Genomic DNA, 17,282 nt, shown 5'->3' with positions numbered 1-17,282 from the left:
GATATATACCACATTGGAAGATGAGCATGTCAATGATTCCTTTATGTTGAATATTTTTCCTTCGTGAATGACTGTGGGGTCCTGTGAAATGTTTTGGCATAGCTTGCAGCTGGATATATTACAGGGAAATGTGCCCTTCTCTTCCTTTTCAGTCTGTGTTGCGAGTTTACTTCTGATTAGCTTGTGTTTTAAATTGAGATCTACAGCCTCTACTCCAGGAGGATGAATTACTGAAAGAGATATTCCCATCCCCACCAGTGTCCCATCCCCACCAGTGCTGGCCTTCCGACAGCCACCCAACTTAAAACACAAGCTAATCAGAAGTAAACTCCCTAATGCTACTGCAGATGTCACAGCAGCTCAGACACAGTTGGACATGGATGATGATTTTTTCACTTTCAACACTGTAGATAGGAACACTACAAGTGGTGAAGCTATTCTGTCTGCCTACATGAACAGTGTAAATTTTGTTGGATATCCTGTACTCAAAAACATTTTTTCTGAACTAAACCCTGCTTTATCAGCCAGTGCTGCATGTGAACATTTGTTTAGTGTTGTTGGATGGTTGTATAGTTCAAACAGAGATAAAATGACTGATCACCATTTTGAACATCAGCTACTATTGGGCCTTAATTCAGCATTTGATAAAAAAAAATCAGATAAGAAGGACTAAAATAATTACATGTCCAACTGGTTCTGAATACTTTTTATTTGTATTTAAAAAGTGGTTTTAAGAGGCTATACTTTATTACTTTTATTTGAGTTGGTGTTTTTTTTGGGGGGTAAGAGTTTCTAGATTTAGATAGATTTAGACTTATTATTTATAACACGCTCTTATCCAGGGCAAGGTACAATATACACACATAAAAATTACATAAAGCATACAAAACAATAAGATTACAAGAAAGTTCAAATTTTAACCCACACCATAATTCGTAAACAAGCAACCAGAATATCCAAAGCAGAGCCTTATACTTGACCAGCAGTAGCATAAAAAGTCAGACACATCAAATGTGCCTTCAATTGATGCTTAAAGGTAGCCAAATGGGTCTCATGTTTCAATCCAGCTTAAAGCTGATTCCATTCAAAAGTCCCAGCAATAGAGAAAGTTCCTCTTCTAGTTACTTCCAAACGAAATTGATTCATAGCAGGCATAAACAAATTTCCAGCATTCATTGACCACAACTGTCTTTGTGGTATATAATGCTTTTACTTTACTACTTTTGAAGCCAGTACTTTTACTTTTTACTTAAGTATTTTTAAAAAGTAACGACCCCCATTCCTGCTGATAACATTCTCCAACCCCCTAACACCCCAATCATATTACCTAACTCCCTAACACCCCTGATCCCAATCTGATAACATTCTCCAACCCCCTAACACCCCAATCATATTACCTAACTCCCTAACACCCCTGATCCCAATCTCAAACCATGAAGCCCTCCAGATCCACACTATGGGGGGAATCCAGTAAATGGTGCCCAGAGTTAGGTGTCGGAATGATCCTCGCTAAGATAGCATTCTGCAAAAAGGACGCTCTGTATGGAGTGCCCTTTACAGAATACTAGCTTAGCGCACATTTTGTGCCTAACCTTGGGTACCAGCATTTATAAGAACATAACATAAGATCATAAGAATAGCCATACTGGGTCAGACCAATGGTCCATCTAGCCAGTATCTTGTTTCCAACAGTGGGCAATTCAGGTCACAAGTACCTGGCAGAAACCCAAATAGTAGCAACATTCCATGCTACCAATCCCGGGGCAAGTGGTAGCGTCCCCATGTCTGTCTCAATAGCAGGCTATGGACCTTTCCTCCAGGAATTTGTCCAAACCTTTTTTAAACCCAGATATGTTAACCACTGTTACCAGTCATCCTCTGGCAGTGAGTTCCAGAGCTTAACTATTCTCCTCCTATTTGTTTTAAAAGTGTCCCCTAGTTTTTGTACATTTTGAAAGAGTAAAAAGTTGATTCACTTTTACCCGTTCTACACCACTCAGGATTCTGTAGACCTCAATCATGTCTCCCCTCAGCTATCTGCTTTACAAGCTGAAGAGCCGTAACCTCTTTAGCCTTTCCTTATATAAGAGGAGTTCCATCCCCTTTATCATTTTGGTCGCTCTTTTTTGAACCTTTTCTAATTCCGCTATATCTTTTTTGAGATACAATGACCAGAATTGTACACAATACTCAAGGTGAGGTCGCATTGTGGAGTGGTACAGAGGCATTATAGTATTCTCAGTCTTATTTACCATCTCTTTCCTAATAATTCCTATCATCATGTTTGCTTTTTTGGCCCCCACTTCACACTGGGCAGAAGATTTAAGCGTATTGTCTACAATGACACCTAGATCTTTTTCTTGGATGCTGACTCCTAAGGTGGATCCTAGCATCATGTAACTATGATTTGGATTATTCTTCCCAATGTGCATCACTTTGCATTTGTCCACATTAAATTTTTTCTGCCATTTGGACGCAATTTTTCACTATCATGTGTTTCACCTCACTTGTCATTCCGATTTTCAGACCACTTATAAATATGTTAAATATTACCAGTCCCTGGTAGGGTTTGTGAGAGGTTGCCAGTTGGTTCTTAATGTGCTTCGGGTGTTGCTGACTATCAGGCTTATTTTCGAAAGAGAAGGACGCCCATCTTTCGACACAAATCGGAAGATGGGCGTCGTCCTCACAGGTTTGCCCATATCAGCATAATCGAAAGCCGATTTTGGGCGTCCCCAACTGCTTTCCGTCACAGGGACGACCAGAGTTCACAAGGGCGTGTCAGAGGTGTAGCGAAGGCAGGACTTGGGCGTGCCTAACACATGGGCGTCCTCGACCCATAATGGAAAAAAAAGGGCATCCCTGACAAGCACATGGACAACTTTACCTGGTCCTGTTTTTCTTACGACCAAGCCACAAAAAGGTGCCCGAACTGACCAGATGACCACCGGAGAGAATCGGGGATCACCTCCCCTTACTCCCCCAGTGGTCACTAACCCCCTTCCACCCTCAAAAAAAATCTTTAAAAATCTTTTGTGTCAGCCTCTATGACAGCCTCAAATGTCATACTCAGGTCCATGACAGCACTATGCAGGTCCCTGGAGCAGTTTTAGTGGGTGCAGTGCATTTCAGACAGGCGAACCCAGGCCCATCCCCCCTACCTGTTACACTTGTGGTGGTAAATGTGAACCCTCTAAAACCCACCAGAAACCCACTGTACCCACATCTAGGTGCCCCCCTTCACCAGTAAGGGCTATGGTAGTGGTGTACAGTTGTGGGTAGTGGGTTTTGGGGGGGGATTGGGTGGCTCAGCACACAAGGTAAGGGAGCTATGTTCCTGGGAGCAATTTCTGAAGTCCACTGCAGTGCCCCCTAGGGTGCCCGGTTGGTGTCCTGGCATGTCAGGGGGACCAGTGCACTACGAATGCTGGCTCCTCCCACGACCAAAGGGCTTGCATTTGGTCATTTCTGAGATGGGTTTCCTTAGTTTCCATCATCGCTGAAAATCAAAAATGATCAAGTCTAGGGACGACCATCTTTAAGGACAACCTAAATTTCAGGATTTGGGCATCCCCGACTGTATTATCGAAATGAAAAATGAATGTCCATCTTGTTTTGATAATACGAGTTTCTCCGCCCCTCCACAGGGACGTTTTGTGAGGTCGTCCTCATCAAAACGTGGGTGTCCCTTTCGATTATGCCCCTCTATGGCACATGTGCAATCGGTACGACTTCCTAGTATGCTGATGAGTCTTGACACTGAAAAAAACATTTGACCAAGTGAACTGGGATTATTTATTTCAGATATTGCGCTATGTGGGGATTGAGGGCTGGTTTTATCAAGACATCCATGCAATATATTACTCCACCATGATCACTACATCAATTGGCTCAACCTTTAGCAGCGTTTATTCACACCTTCAAAGAAATTGGTGAGGCAAAACTTCCCATGGCTGAGTCCATGCTGTTGTGTCACATTAAACCATGTTTATTATTGTGCTCCGTAATTTTATTCTTTATAATAGTTTCCACTGTTTTGCCCAGTACTGACGTTGGGTTTACTGGTCTGTAATTTCCTGGATCAACCCTGGAACCCTTTTTAAAAATTGGCGTTATATTGAACACCCTCCAATCTTCAAGTACTTCAGACGATTTTAATTCAGATACCAAGGCCCTAGTGAGAGTGGGTTGAGAGGGGCATTTCCCTTCCCCAACATTTTCCAAGGGAGCATCAAAGAGGAATAGATGTTTTTGTTTTATGTATTTGTTAATTTATTGAACCATAGTCTTCCTAAATGATAAATTTAATTTTCTAGAGTCTGAATCATCAAACATTAAAAGGTTTCAAATTTTTTTTAAGTTTTTTTTTTTTGTATTAGTAGAAGATAAACCAAATCTGTTCCCAGGCCCCAAACTGTCTTCTTAACAGCCTGCAGAGGATCACTAGACCCGTCACTGAGGACCTCAAAATGGAAACCAGAAACTGAAGAACCATGTCCTTGCTTTCCTATTGCCTTAAAGGTTTCTACAAAATCACAACAACAGGGTGTTCCTCTCCCTGTTCCGCCGAAGGAGATCAAAGATGAATTTGGGGTTTATGAAGAGTGACCTTTGTTTTTCTGTTTGTTATCATTACAATCTGTAGTTACTCTATATTCTATATTAATAGTAATTAGTGGCTAGTGTGGGGGCAACGGTGGAATGCCCACATTGTAAGGCAAAGCTGGCTATAATGGTACACATATTCTGGACATACCCCTTAATAAAACCTTTCTGGATGTGGGTGTTGACGCATCTCTCTGCAATACTGGGCAGATGCCTGCCTCTCCGGGCGGATATTCAATTGTTTTCGAACTTTGTTTCATTGGGCCTGAGATCGAGGCCCAACCTTTTGCTGCATAAGGCATTTTTTTCTGGCCAGAAAAAGTATTTTGCTGGAGATAGGCTGCTGCCCCATCAGTCACCACCTAGAGGAATGAACTTTTTAATTTAATGAAGATGGAGAGATTGGATGCTAGTCGATGGTCTCCTAGGACCTGGAAGACTTTTCAACAAATTTGGTCCCCAGTGTGGGATCGTTTGCCACATCATGCTCGTAGTTACCTGTTGAACTTATAACTTGAAGTGCTGACTTGAGGGTGGGCAGACCCCTTTACCCCTGCTGCAGTTCTCTTCACTCTCTGTGAGCCTCAGCAACCAGCCGCTTTGGTATCTCCTCTGTTTCTGCTATTGCCACAGAAGTCAGCCACTGTGGTTCTCTCATCCTGTCCTATCATTACTGCATGATTCTGTTGCCAAGATATTCTCATCTCTTACTGGGCATTGAATCACTGGCTCCTTTTAAAAGAGTTATGGTGACAAGGTTTCGGTTGCTATTAATTGCGGATCAGACTGCCATGAAGAAACAACATGTGTGGTCTGGTTTCTTGTTGTTTCTATTGTTTGGGTGGGAGTAGAGGGTGGTGGGGGGGGTCAACACTTGAAAACTCCAAACGATGTACTGTTATATTCCTTCTTTTGGTGTCTTTCTTGGTATTGTGTGGTTCTAATAAAGATATATAATATATAATAAAGATATAACGACACCCTCTCCTCATCTTAACTGTAAAACACCATTGTAATCTCACCAAAAGGTAAATTGTAAGCCGCTTTGAACCAAAACTTGTTTTTAGATAACAATCGGATACAAGAATGCATAAATAAATAGCATAAATAAGTATATATTAAAGTAATTACTGTAAATGTTTCTGCTAACTGGTACAAAACAAGGAAATGCTATTTGCGGGTGGATAATTCCTTCCCCCACCCTAAAATATTCCTAGTTTGTACATAAATACATTATATTTAAAACCCTTGCTCTGGCAGAGGTCCCCACCTATACTTTTGCCAAGCTATCCTGCTAAAGTGTGTCATTAGTGCATAATTGTAAGGTAAATTCTGATGCGTTACTATTTTTTCTACAGGGTCAACCAGGTCCTCTTGGACCTCAAGGATTTCCTGGGCCACCAGGATTAACAGGAATCCCAGGTTTAACTGGACGCAAAGGTGAGAAAGGTGAGAGAGGACATCCGGGGATTACTGGACCGAACGGAGATGCAGTAAGTTTCAGGAAACTACCTGATTTTGTTTTTATATATATATATTTTTTTTTTTTTTTACTTGTGTTATTGGAAATAATGTTTTAATTCATGATATTTTATGTAATCACCTTATTTTTTAGGGACAAAGAGGCGTTACAGGATTTTCAGGAGCTGATGGTGTTCCTGTAAGTAATAAATAATATAAAAGGAGAAAGAGAGATTTACTATTAGATAAAGATTTTATTACCTTTCATTATGAGTAAGTGCAGGATCCTCACCATGCGAGGGATCTAAAGTAAATCCCAAGTGTGATGAAACACCGTTATGTGTTTTGTTTATACTGTATAAAAATGATGTTTGGATTTAACAAAATTTTCAGTTAACTCCTGCTATAGGTGTTTCTGGCCATCTGATATGGTTTGAACTGTCAGGGTGCCTTTGTAAGGAAAAGTTTATCACACAGTGATTTCAAAGCTTATAAAGGGGTACCCGTGTTGGTCTCATATTACAAAGATAACAGAGTCCAATGGCATCTTATAAACTAACCACATAAGTAAGAGCCCTGCCCAAGTTCCACCAGTGCTTTGCTCATGTTTATGCTTAACATGCAAATAAGCACTTAGGCGGTCTTTTACTAAAGCTTAGCTTAAGTTATCTGCAGCAGGGCCCATTTTATTCCTATGGGCCCTGTTGCAGATAACTCGAGCTAAGCTTTAGTAAAAGACCCCCCCTATGTAAGTTAAGCAGGTATTTGCAGAATAGTGCTTAGATGCCCTATTAACACTTTCAAACGTAAATTCACACATTCGCCTATAAGTGCTAGTATTCTAAACATTTATGCACACAAAGGGCACATAATTACAGACAGACAGACAGACACACACATATATACATGTGTCGTATTGTTTCTAATAAACGCCCTAGCTATTATTAGAAATAATGGGTTTCTGAAGTCTAGGGTGCGCTATTAATGAAGGCATCATTTCTCTCCTCCACCCTGCCCTTCTTCATGGTAACCAGCATTGCTCTCCTCCACTCTTCACCCCTCCCTGCATCGGCCTAGTACCAGAACCGTGAGAAAAGGTAAGAAGAAAGATCCAGTCATTGAGGAGGGCGAAGGTGGAGGAGAGAAGTGCCAGTTACTGCAAACTCCCGGGGACTGGGGAGGGGGGGAGCTATTATTGGAGGAATCTAAATTTGAGTTTTAAAATGAAATTTACAGGGTTTTTCAATGCCGAAATGGAGGGGAGGTGGGGAAGCCATTATTAAAGATGGGCTATTAGAAACAATACAGTATATACAATACATGTGTGTGTGTGTGTGTGTGTGTGTGTGTGTGTGTGTGTGTGTGTGTGTGTGTCAGGGGCGTAGCCAGACACCCAATTTTGGGTGGGCCTGGGCCCAAGATGGGTGGGCAGAAGAACCCCACCCCATCCCATAGGGGATTTGGTCTCTCCTCTCGCCTGCATGCCATATGGTCTCTCAAATACCCCTCCTCTCCTGCACACCTTTTAAATTTCAGATTTTCACCAGCAGTGAGGAGCAACTAATACACACTACTCATGTAGGGCCCACATCCTTCCCACTGATGCAGCTTCCTGTTTCTGCATAGGCGGGAATATGTCAGAAGGAAGGCTGTGGGGCCGGTGCAAGCAGTATGTATCAGTCACTGCTTCCTGCAGGCAAAGATCTGCTATTTATAAGGTATGCAGGATGGACAGCTTGGGAATCTCTGCCAGCCACATCATAGGTGTGCTGCTACTGGTGGGCCTGAGCTCAAAGTGGGTGGGCCTTGGCCCACCCAAGCCCACCCTTGGCTACGCCACTGGTGTGTGTGTGTGTGTGTGGCAATCTGTGATGATAAGCATGTGTTTTTTTAACATACAAATTATATAGATAGCTACTAAACATTGCTGCTATCCATATAAGTCTTCGCTGCACCCAAATCCCATCCAGTTTAAGCTGTATAACATTTGGCCATTTACAGACTTATATAGTCAAAGTTTATCCATTACCTGGGCTATAAAAATGAAAGTAAAGCAATTATGTGGCTGGCATTATCTGCCAAGCACATAAGTGCTTTTCAGTACGGGCCCCAACATACCACAGCCAGCTCAGACTCATCCGAGTCCCACATCAAAACAAAAAAACTGTGCAGCAAAATCCTTTAGCTGGTACACATCTTCTGCTTTATAAATCACCTTAAACAGTCAAATTCTCACCATGTTTGGTGGTAAGAGGCTGCCTCGCAGGGAACAAGAAAATCTTGGATTGGAGATCCATGTGCACATGTGAATTCCATTCCCTCAAGTAAGCCTGTCTAGTCCAGCTTAATAATTGCTTGTTATACATAATTATCTATCAAATTCACCAGTCATAAATCCTCACCAGGTTATTAATGATCATGGCAATGCTTTAACGTGTAGAGGAAAAGTTCAAGTTGAAGGCATTGGTTCCATCCATAAAGCATAATTGTGGTCAAATAAAAAAAATAATAATTCATTTAGATTCACATCTTATGAACAGATTAAGGGGGGACGTTATCAATGTGGGCTACCTTTAAGCTGGGTTATTTCACCACAAGTCATACTATTTTAGCACATAGTCCCATTTATGCCATGAGAACCTGTGCTAAGATAGTACGACTTGTGATAAAATAACCCATCTTAACAGTAGCCCACATTGATAATTTTCCCCCTTTATAAATTTCCCCACTACACCTCCTCTTAAGAAAATGATCAGCACACATACATTTATTAGTTTTCATATCGTCCACAAGACCAGTCCAGAACTAATGGGTTATGCCCCTCATCCAGCAGATGGAGACAGAAAATAAAGACTTGTGAGCCCTGCCCTCCATAGGGCACTATGCTGCCACAAAGTCTCCAATATTCACTGTCTCCAGGTAGACATTCTGTGCAGCTGATTTCTGATTTGGTCTGGTAGCTTCTGGGCCCAGATGGAGAACTGGTAACTCAGTTGAGCTTGTTGGACTGAGGGAGTATCCAGAGTCTTGCAGGAGCTGGCCACTGTCTCAGAGGACACCTAGAGGAGTCCAGGTCCCTCTCCTCTTGTACTTGTGGGACTAAGTGGGGGTTCGCTTACCTTATTCCTTTCCCTCAAGTGAACTACATAAGAAGGGGGAAGAGAAAAAGGCCAGTAAAGTAGCAGTGAGTGAGGAGGGAACTCCAGCAACTCAGTGTGTAGTTTCTCCACCACCCTGTCTGGCATAAGTGTGCCCGGAGCAGTGTGGATGAATTCAGTGGGGGCCACTTGATAGAGGGCCAAAGGCAGCACAGGGATGAAGACCATGAAACACAGCAATTGCTGCTCGGGAGAGCATCTGATCCAGCACTCTGGGGGTAATATTTAGCTTGAGGCAGTCGATGGTTTTTAAGCTGCTGACAGTTGCAGGCAGAACTGAGCCCTGCTATTTAATATTGGACCATGTCCAGGCTCCAACATTGAATATCTAGATATGTGCAATCACCCAGACGTTAAACGGGCATTAGCTAATATTCAGATCTGAGCAAAGTTAGGTCAGCAGCTAAAGTCAGGACAGCCTACTTAACTGGTTAGCAGACTGAATATCACTGCTGACCAGTGAAATACCAGCACTACCCAAGCTCTGCCCAAGGACCGGCCCTGCACTAACTGTACAGTGCAGGGGCGATTTGTGTTACTATTCAGTGGCACATTGCTTTAACCAGGCAGGAGGCTCTCCTGCCCAGTTTAATCACTTTGAATATTGTCCCTTTTGTTTTATGCAGCACGGTGTAGTCAAAAGTGTAGTCAATGACGGCCACAATTGTCCAAGCAAGTTAATGAGGGAGCGGTCAGAAAGAGTGAGGCACTCCTCTTGGTGTAGAAACCTTCAGAGCACGTCTGTGCAGTGCAGCTCCTACTGTGGTAGGGCAGATCACCAGAAGCAGAACATGACAGTGCTTGGAAAGGCTGTTGGTGAAAGAGGAAGATCACAGTGTTCCCCCCACAGCACAGTGTGACTAATCAGAAAAAAACTTGGGAGAGGTGGCCATTTTCCCTCTGTGTTGGGGCTCTCCGGTTTCCACATTTCCTCTCACTCTGGCTCCTGAAGCTGCTCTGGCTGACCTGAGTTGGCCTTGACATCCCAAAGAGGTGCTGAAAGCCACTATCCACATAGCCAGTCCACATACACTTAGGACATGTACCGTATTTTTCGGACTATAAGACGCACTTTTCCCCCCATATTTGGGAGGAAAATGAGGGGTGCGTCTTACAATCCGAAGGTAGAGATTTAGCAAACCTCCCGCCCTCCCTCCGAGTTCGGGATCGCCCTCCCTAGGGTTACCTCCCCTCCCCCCGGCCCTGTCACCACCTCTCCCCTTACTCACGCGATCTTCCCTGGTGGTCTAGTGACGCCGGGGCAGGAAAGAGCCCCCTCTTTCCTGCCCAGCTCGCTGCTCTGCATCCTCCTGTATGCTGCCTGTGACGGTCTCGGCGAGATTCAAAATGGCCACCGAGAATTGAAGTCTCGCGAGGCCACTTCAATTCTTGGCGGCCATTTTGAATCTCGCCGAGACCGTCACAGGCAGCATACAGGAGGAAGCAGAGCAGCGAGCTGGGCAGGAAAGAGGGGGCTCTTTCCTGCCCCGACGTCACTAGACCACCAGGGAAGATTGCGTGAGTAAGGGGAGAGGTGGTGACAGGGCCAGGGGGAGGGGAGGGCGATCCCGAACTCGGAGGGAGGGATTCGGACAAGACGCACTGGAGCACCTAGGTTTTAGAGGAGGGAAAAAGTGCATCTTATAGTCCGAATTTTTTTTTTCCTATTTCCCTCCTCTAAAACCTAGGTGCGTCTTATACTCCGAAAAATACGGTAGTTAACCATTCTAAACTATCTGCCTGATTTCCAGTTACCATATGTTACAGCGATGTGTGTGAACTGCTGAGACACCCACCCCCAGCAAACATTAACATAAAATCCTATGGAAGGTGTTTAACACAGGATTGAACGAACGTGTGTTAACTGTCTTCACATTAATCTGCTTTAAATACCCCTGTTTACTAAGCCACACTAGCAGCTGCCACGCGGCATCGCCAACACAGACCATTCAAAGTGAATGGGCTGTGTCAGCATTAGCGCATGGCAGCCGCTTTTAGTAGATAGGAAGGTTATGGCTGCGCAAAGGTTATCTCTAAGCAACTGGTCTGTCCCATGAGACATGTTGAAGATTTTAGGGTTTTGACCTGTGAGTTTTTCTTTTGAATAAAGGAGAGTTTTCTAACCAGAAGCTGGTTAGTTTTTGATCTGTTGACCTCTATGTATATCCGTACGGATATAAAACTACATACAATAGGGTATATATTCCGCCTGCAGCGGTAAACGATTTGTAGCCACCAGTGGCATAATTCCCGGATATTTAATGCCAGGCCATGTCCAGGTAGCAGCATTGAATCTGGGTTTATGCAGCTGGCTGTGATATGCATCACGTAACTGCCTAAGCCACACCACCTAAAGATAGGACTGACTTTTATGCGGTCTGATCTGGCCACTTAGCTTAGGCAGTTAAGTGATGAATATTATCACTTAACCACATAAGTGCCAACCCCGCCCCTGGACTGCCCACAAAACAGTTTAGCAGACTGTAGTGATGTTCAGGGGCACTAACTGTTTAATAGCTGCTGAATATCACTGATAGCACCACACATGTGATTTAACCAGCCAGGTGCAGTTTCCGGCCAGTTAAATCATTTTGGGGCCCTTTTATTATTTATTTATTTATTTATTACATTTGTATACCACATTTTCCCACCTATTTGTAGGCTCAATGTGGCTTACATAGTACCAGAGAGGTGTTTGCAGACTCCGGTGTGAACAAATACAAAGTGATGTTGTGGTAAGATAAAGTTCATGTGGCACAGCCACATTAGGGCATCGTATAACAGAAGAGTTGTGTTATGTCCATTATGTACTTTAGTTTTGTTGTGTTGCAATTAAGCAGCAGTAAGCCGAATGCGGGCTTACCACTCACCATTCTGGAACTACTGCCGGCCCAACGCAGCGCGGGAAGTGTTCCCCCTACATGGCCACGCGGTAAGAGCAATCTTAACCACATGGGCATGTCTTTTTTTGGAAAATAAAACAGTGAAGCAGACCTTGTAAAAAAACAAAGTCTTTATTAGTAGATTAAAAGCTCCCACGGCGTATTTTTGAGAGACTGTTCCCAGAATTTAGCTTTCTATGTTCTTATAACCACACCAGCCTGGCTTATTTTGAAGTTTTTATCAAGCTGATGACCTATTGCCCCTGACGCAGCCATTCTTGTACTGGCAAAACATGGCCATGTCGGGCATTTTATGTTGAATACCTGGGAGCTTTTAATCTACTAATAAAGTCGTTTTGTTTTTTACAAGGTCTGCCACATTGTTTTATTTTCCGCATTGGATTTGGTGGACCAGCTGCCTTGCTGTTTTCTGACTCATGTCTTTTTTCAGCCTTTTTATCCACTTCGGTAAAAAGGGCTTCAGGGTTTGGCAAAAACAGTCAACGCTGCTAGTGCGGCACCCTTTTTACCACAGCTTAGTAAAAGGGCCCTTTTGAATATTTACCCCCATATGTTTATAGTACATATATATGTGGTACTCTCATCACAAATATTCAATGTTTATTTTATACAGGGTCATCCTGGCCCGGGTGGACCAAGAGGTAAACCAGGTCATGATGGTTGCAACGGCACAACCGGTGATGCTGGTGAGCAGGGAATTGATGGTCCCAGAGGTCCACCTGGGTTATTTGTAAGTAGCCCATTGTTAGTCATCATAAATGTTTTTTGTGAAATGTTTTGAAGAACTAGCTTTTCAGTAGTCACTTGTCACACCGTGATCTCTGACAGAAGGCAGAGGGCACTAACAGTTGTAAAAACTTGCTACCACAGCACGATTTTCTCATATCTGTTCTCCATGTGCCTGCCAGACCCCTTTACCCCTACTGCAGTTCTCTTCACTCTCCTTGAGCCTCAGCAACCAGCTATTTTGGTATCTCCTCAGTTTCTGCTGTGTGCCACAGAAGTCAGCCACTGTGGCTCTCTCATCTTCTCCTATCATGACTGCATGACTCTGTTGCCAAGATATTGCTGTTTCGAAATTCACTGTATTCGCCACTTGGATTTTGAACATTTTGAGCTAAAAGTCCAAACTCAGATTTAAACATCGTATCGAAAATGCCCCTCCAAATCTCCTGAAAACGTAGTTAACATTTTTTTGTGTGTGTTACTGGCTGTCTGTTAATATTTGCATGTTTGATGCACATTATTTAACTACAGCTTTCCAAGTACTGACTGGTCAATATTTAGCCAGTGATGGTCTGTGTTTTTTAAATGCTGACCATCGCTAACTAAATTAGCTCTGGATATTCAAAGCCGGTTCATGATCAGGCACCAGCATTGAATATCTGGATCTCACTAGACTTTTGGCCACCAGAACTTACATGGGGCCTGGATGAATATCGACTGGGACCCACATAACTGCAGTTCATGGTTCCTTTCTCCCGCCCCCCCCCCCCCCAAGCATAATCAGACCCCCCTCCCTCCTGCTCACCCTGAACCAAGGCCAACCCCCTCCTGTCTCTCCCCTCCCCAGCAAAGATTGACCCATTTCTCAGCTCTGCATCTCTGTCATAGCAATTTCCCTCCCCTCCCCCGAGCCTACCTGAAGAGGCTTGGTGGTCTAATGGTGGTCAGAACAGGAGTGCCCCCGCTCACTTCCGCCCCTCGTGGTTTCTGTCTCACAACTACTAGAAGCTGACCCCTCTAGGTGCACTGTATTTCCTACATATGCTATAGTGCAGTTTTATAAAAGCCCTTTTTCTTGTTTAAAACAGGCTTTGCATGCAACAAAAGTTATAAAATTATCCCCATAAAGGGCATCTCAACCATCTCTTTCAATGCAGTGGGAAGTGGGATAACATGGTGTATGTACAGCTTGCAACATTGTGATTTTTGTAAGTAAAACATGTAAAACAATATCATTTTTGTCGTAGGGTACTCATGGCCCAAAAGGGCAGAAAGGTGAACCTTTCCTGGTGACCCTTGAACTGAGAGAGAAATTCAGGGTAAGTGTCTACAGTTGTAAATGGGTTTATATTTTAAAAAGTTTGTAGAGGGCTATAGTAGTGGGGGGGCTGGCTAGTAACCATGGCAACATTTGTATGGATCAGCAGGAAGTGTCAGCAAGAAATAAGAAGCATGAATTCCACTTGAAACTAATTCCGTCTTTGTACTGGAAGAGTGAGTTTTCTGCAGTTCATTTTTCTGTGCTAGAGAAGATTTTGAAAACCATAAACAATTCAAGAACAAAACCCTGAAAACCTCATAGTATAGTGCTTTCAAAATGTAATGAAAGGTATTTGCTTATTAATTGAACATACTTTCATTTACAGGCCTCTTTACTGTGTAGTATACAGAAATTAAAGCATAAACTCTGATGTTAGGTTCATAAATTGTATTGATACCGCCAGTCATGGTTATATATTTTAACTTCATTTTTTGCACTCAAATAGAACAGGTAATTCATTATTTTCTGATACAAATAGTTTTTAAGTGAAAAAATGTTTTTGTTGAGCATATGACAGAGGTTATTTATTTATTTATTTAAAAATTTATATTCCTCCTACAGTTAAGCGGATTACAATAAAACATGCACAATAAAAGTCGCACAAATCTCAATTTACAATATACAGAATTAGTATGTTAACCCCATTCCTGCACAAACAAATGTGTCTACAGTAATTTACGAAAAGATGCCGTACTCCCACGCAGTCTTAAAGCGTAAAGCATTCCAGACCTGCAAGTGAGAAAACTGTATTCCAGGTACTGGCATGTTTCACAGAATGAAAATCCCTAGTTATCAAGAACATTGCACGTTCTGACCTCAAGGCCCTTAAAGGCTGATACACCACAACTGCCTCTTTAAGATACCAGAGAACTGAGGCAGCATATAATGCCTGATGAATCAAACAAGCAAACTTGTAGAGTACCCTAAACTGAATAGGTAACTAATTTAAAGAGCAGAAGCTCAACAGAATGACTATTACTGTAATTCTAGACTCTGTACTAGCAGGAGTTAGTCTTAAGAGAGCTCGATATTTAGGTGTTTAAATGATTTTTATTGAACAAGAAGTGCAGAATATTCCGAACAATGTGTTGCAAATAGTTCAACTATTTTTAAGTAAATGTATATAATCCCTCTCCCATCATCCCCCAACAAAACACAAGTACTTTCTCGCCTCATAAAAATCCCTCCTAATTCAACCCCCAACCACCCTCCTTTCTCCCTTCATATGGCTTAACAATTTTTATTGACGACAAAGCACAAAATCACAGCCCTCATAGACGCTGCACAATGAATCAGACATGATAACACAAAAACAACTCAACATGATAAACAACTCAATGACTACTTAAACAAATTCTCTATTCTTCACCACTCCCAATCAGGATTTTGATATAAACACAGCACTGAAACAGTATTAACGAAATTAATACATTTAAATGAAATCACTAACAACATTCACCACAGCTTTGAAATCATGAACTCATGGGCGGATACATTTCAATTAAAACTTAATGCCAAAAAAACACAATGTCTCATCCTATCCTCACAATATAATATATGTAAAACTACTGCGATAACCACACCAAACTTCTCCTTACCTGTCTCTGATAGGTTGAAAGTCCTTGGAGTCACCATTGACCAAAACCTCACTTTGGAATGCCATGCGAAAAATATAACAAAGAGAATGTTCCATTCAATGTGGAAATTCAGAAGAGTGAGACCTTTCTTCCCAAGAGACATATTTCGTAGTCTGATACAATCTTTGGTGCTAAATCACTTAGACTACTGCAATGCACTTTATGCTGGCTGTAAAGAACAAATCATCGAGAAACTTCAAACAACCCAAAACACTGCTGCCAGACTCATATTTGGTAAAACAAAATTCAAAAGTGCCACACCCTGTCACGTATACACAGCAGGTAACTAGATTTGTGAGCCCTTGGACCACTGCCGAGGAGCGGCAGTGGCAGGAGAATCACCCAAACACCAGACAAGGCAGACCGGAACTGGAACACAATGGATCAGGGCGAGGCTTCACCTACACTTAGCTACCCTTCACCCAGAGTTAAGCTCCGGGCTGCAGGCAGCCGGCAGGACTTACCGGACAGGACAGGAAGGCTGGACTGCAGGACACAGCAGCAGGCAGACAGACAGTAGGAAACACTAGAAACCCACTGGGTTCCAGGGACATAGCAGGCAAACGAATAGTCCAGAAACAATCCAGGTCTAGGCAGGCGGCAAGCAGAAGAATAGTCCAGTAACAATCCGGGTCTAGGCAGGCAGCAAGCAGGAGAATAGTCTAGTAACAATCCAGGTCTAGGCAGGTGGCAAGCAGAAGAAAAGTCCAGAAGCCAAGCAGAGACAAAGTCACGAAAGAGTAAAAGCACAAAGGCACTGCAACAACTCACACCAAAGGAACACCTCTGAAGAACACTGTTGCAAGGCAACTAGGAACCTTGCCAGGTGATTAATAAAGGCAGGTCACAAGGGAGTTCACCAGGTGTGGGTGCTGCTTGGTTCCAAAACACTCCCACAACAATCTGGAGAGCTGGAAGATCCGGACCGGACCATCATATCTTCTGGAAAACGGGAACCGGTAAACCATCAATTCGCAGCATTCCCCAGGTCTAGACCCTGGGGACCGACGTGACTGTGAGCCAGGGACCTGGGCACAACCGTGACAGTATCCCTCCCTTAAGGCCTCCCCGGGCTTCTCGGGAGGTCTGGGTTTCCCTGGATCTTCTTGATGAAATCGGCTGGCACGATTAGGTAGTTTTCCAATGTCCATATCCTTAGGCACCGGCCGGGAGCTGGCCGGTTGGGGACGAGAATGGGTTTTGTTTACCAAGCAGGGTTGAATGCCTGGCGCTGGAGTGGGGCTACGGGCCATGGTTTGCTGCGAACTAGCCTTTTGATTCTTAGATCTCTGGCGCTCCGGATTGTCCTGAAGCTTAGGTCCTGGAGTCGACTTCTTATGTAAAGTGCGGGACCCCTGGTCCCAAGGAGGCGTCTCAGAAGTCCTGTTGGCCGGATCCTGAGACCTGGGCCCGTTACCGGCTTCCACTTGGCACTGGCTGATCGGGGGTAAGGCACATGCACATGTCATCC

The 17,282-nt window shown here is 43.3% G+C and overlaps 1 protein-coding gene across 1 annotated transcript in view; it reads left to right on the top strand.

Moving 5' to 3' along the window:
• The window catches only part of COL4A2 (collagen type IV alpha 2 chain), a 440,984-nt gene that overhangs the window by 235,415 nt on the left and 188,287 nt on the right, over positions 1-17,282 (top strand). Inside the window, exons 5-8 of the mRNA XM_030201563.1 lie at positions 5,964-6,098; positions 6,221-6,265; positions 12,741-12,857; positions 14,101-14,172. Of these exons, the coding sequence (XP_030057423.1) occupies positions 5,964-6,098; positions 6,221-6,265; positions 12,741-12,857; positions 14,101-14,172 (369 nt within the window). The remainder of the gene's footprint in view (positions 1-5,963; positions 6,099-6,220; positions 6,266-12,740; positions 12,858-14,100; positions 14,173-17,282) is intronic.

This window comes from Microcaecilia unicolor, chromosome 4 (genome assembly GCF_901765095.1).
Source record: "Microcaecilia unicolor chromosome 4, aMicUni1.1, whole genome shotgun sequence".
Taxonomy (NCBI): Eukaryota; Metazoa; Chordata; class Amphibia; order Gymnophiona; family Siphonopidae; genus Microcaecilia; species Microcaecilia unicolor.
This window is presented reverse-complemented; position numbering and strand designations above follow the sequence as displayed.